The sequence below is a fragment of the Lipotes vexillifer genome, unplaced genomic scaffold (assembly GCF_000442215.2).
Source record: "Lipotes vexillifer unplaced genomic scaffold, Lipotes_vexillifer_v1.1 scaffold14, whole genome shotgun sequence".
Classification (NCBI taxonomy): Eukaryota; Metazoa; Chordata; class Mammalia; order Artiodactyla; family Lipotidae; genus Lipotes; species Lipotes vexillifer.
The window spans coordinates 3,013,157-3,014,691 of NW_006775372.1; the positions used below are offsets into that span (position 1 = coordinate 3,013,157).

At 34.9% G+C, this 1,535-nt stretch overlaps 1 protein-coding gene across 1 annotated transcript in view; it reads right to left on the reverse strand.

The window, feature by feature from the left end:
* The window catches only part of ANOS1 (anosmin 1), a 203,025-nt gene that overhangs the window by 163,964 nt on the left and 37,526 nt on the right, over positions 1-1,535 (reverse strand). The window contains exon 2 of the mRNA XM_007449895.1: positions 1,062-1,109. Within this exon, the coding sequence (XP_007449957.1) occupies positions 1,062-1,109 (48 nt within the window). The remainder of the gene's footprint in view (positions 1-1,061; positions 1,110-1,535) is intronic.

Here is a 1,535-nt window from a genome sequence, read left to right on the forward strand (position 1 = left end):
CCCGTGTCCCCTGCATCGGCAGGCGGACTCTCAACCACTGCGCCACCAGGGAAGCCCCCTGTTCTGCTTTTAATAACGCTCATGCGGATTAAATGACACAATGCATGCATGAATGTCAGAATGTATCATTATAGTGAAGTTTTAGGTTTAGGAACATTATTCTACAATCATTTACTTTGAGAAAATTTGTTTTAAAGACCTTTCAGACTAATAATGTTCTTCATAAATATGCTGTTTCATATTATTGTGTATTGCTCAGATGAAATTTTGGTTGTAAAATAAAGGAACGCTTCAATTTTCGGTCTAATAGTCATAACCATGAAAGAAATCTCATCAAATGCTATTACAATCCCAAAGCGCTGCAGTATTGATAGCAAGTTTAAACTTTATTCACTTATATAATCTGAATATAAAACCGACTTTGTGACTGGAGCTAAAGCATATACATACATATATACTCTCTCTATAAACATATATTTAAAGATGGTGATGTTTGGGGACTGAGGTAAGAAATCTATGCTATGAAACATATGAATGAGTATAATGATAACTTTAGAGCATGTGTGTGCAACAAGAAATACTCAAAGATAGAAAAGAGACTGCTTAGTTAAAGAATGAGATTAGCGAACGAGCAATTCCCACACACAAACACAATAAACGCATACAAAACAACTTAGGTGTAAGTAGAATGCATTAAATCTTCTCGTGTAATCAGATGTTTTCTCCTTAAAAATACTTTTGATTGAAATAATTAGAGAATAAAGAGAGAAATAAGGTGGTATACAGTAATGTTGATATATGTATCTTGATTGCAGTGGTGGCTACACTAACTAAATCCATACATGTGATAAAATCTCATAAAACTATATACATACCTTGTACCAAGGCAATTTTCTGCTTGTGATATTGCTGTACATATACGTAAAGGGTAACCACTGGTGGGAAATGAGTGAAGAGTACATGTGATTTCTCTGTACTAGCTTGGCAACTGTCCTGTGACTTTACAGTCGTTACAAAATGAAACGTTTTTTAAAATACTGATATAGTTGCAGGGAACGTACCTTAGAACATTGCTTGTGATTCTGGCACCAAACCAGGGAACCGTTGTTCTGCAAAAAGAAAAAGAAATATTGACTCATTAAATAATTTTCTATTTGAAATCTACATACACCTGTGTGTATTAATATAATTTTAAAATACTTGCATTAATGAAAGACCAATTTTGCCACCCTGATATATGTCTCTCTTCCAAAAATAGGATATCATTTTTTGCCCTTGACTTTATGATACAAATACATATAAAATAATGAAGATTTCAAGGTGTTTCAAAAGGAAAAGTGTCTGAGCCATCTCTCGGGTGTGCTGAGCAACGGAATACAGACCAACAGGAAAATGACCGCTAGACGGTTCTTCCGTAGTAAGTAGCTGTGGTAAATTTACAAGTTGGCATCCTGGAGGCTTTCAGTTTTAACCAATTCAGTAATAAGTGTTTGAGCCTGGAAGTCAAATCCCATGGGAAAAACCTCCTCTTTCCC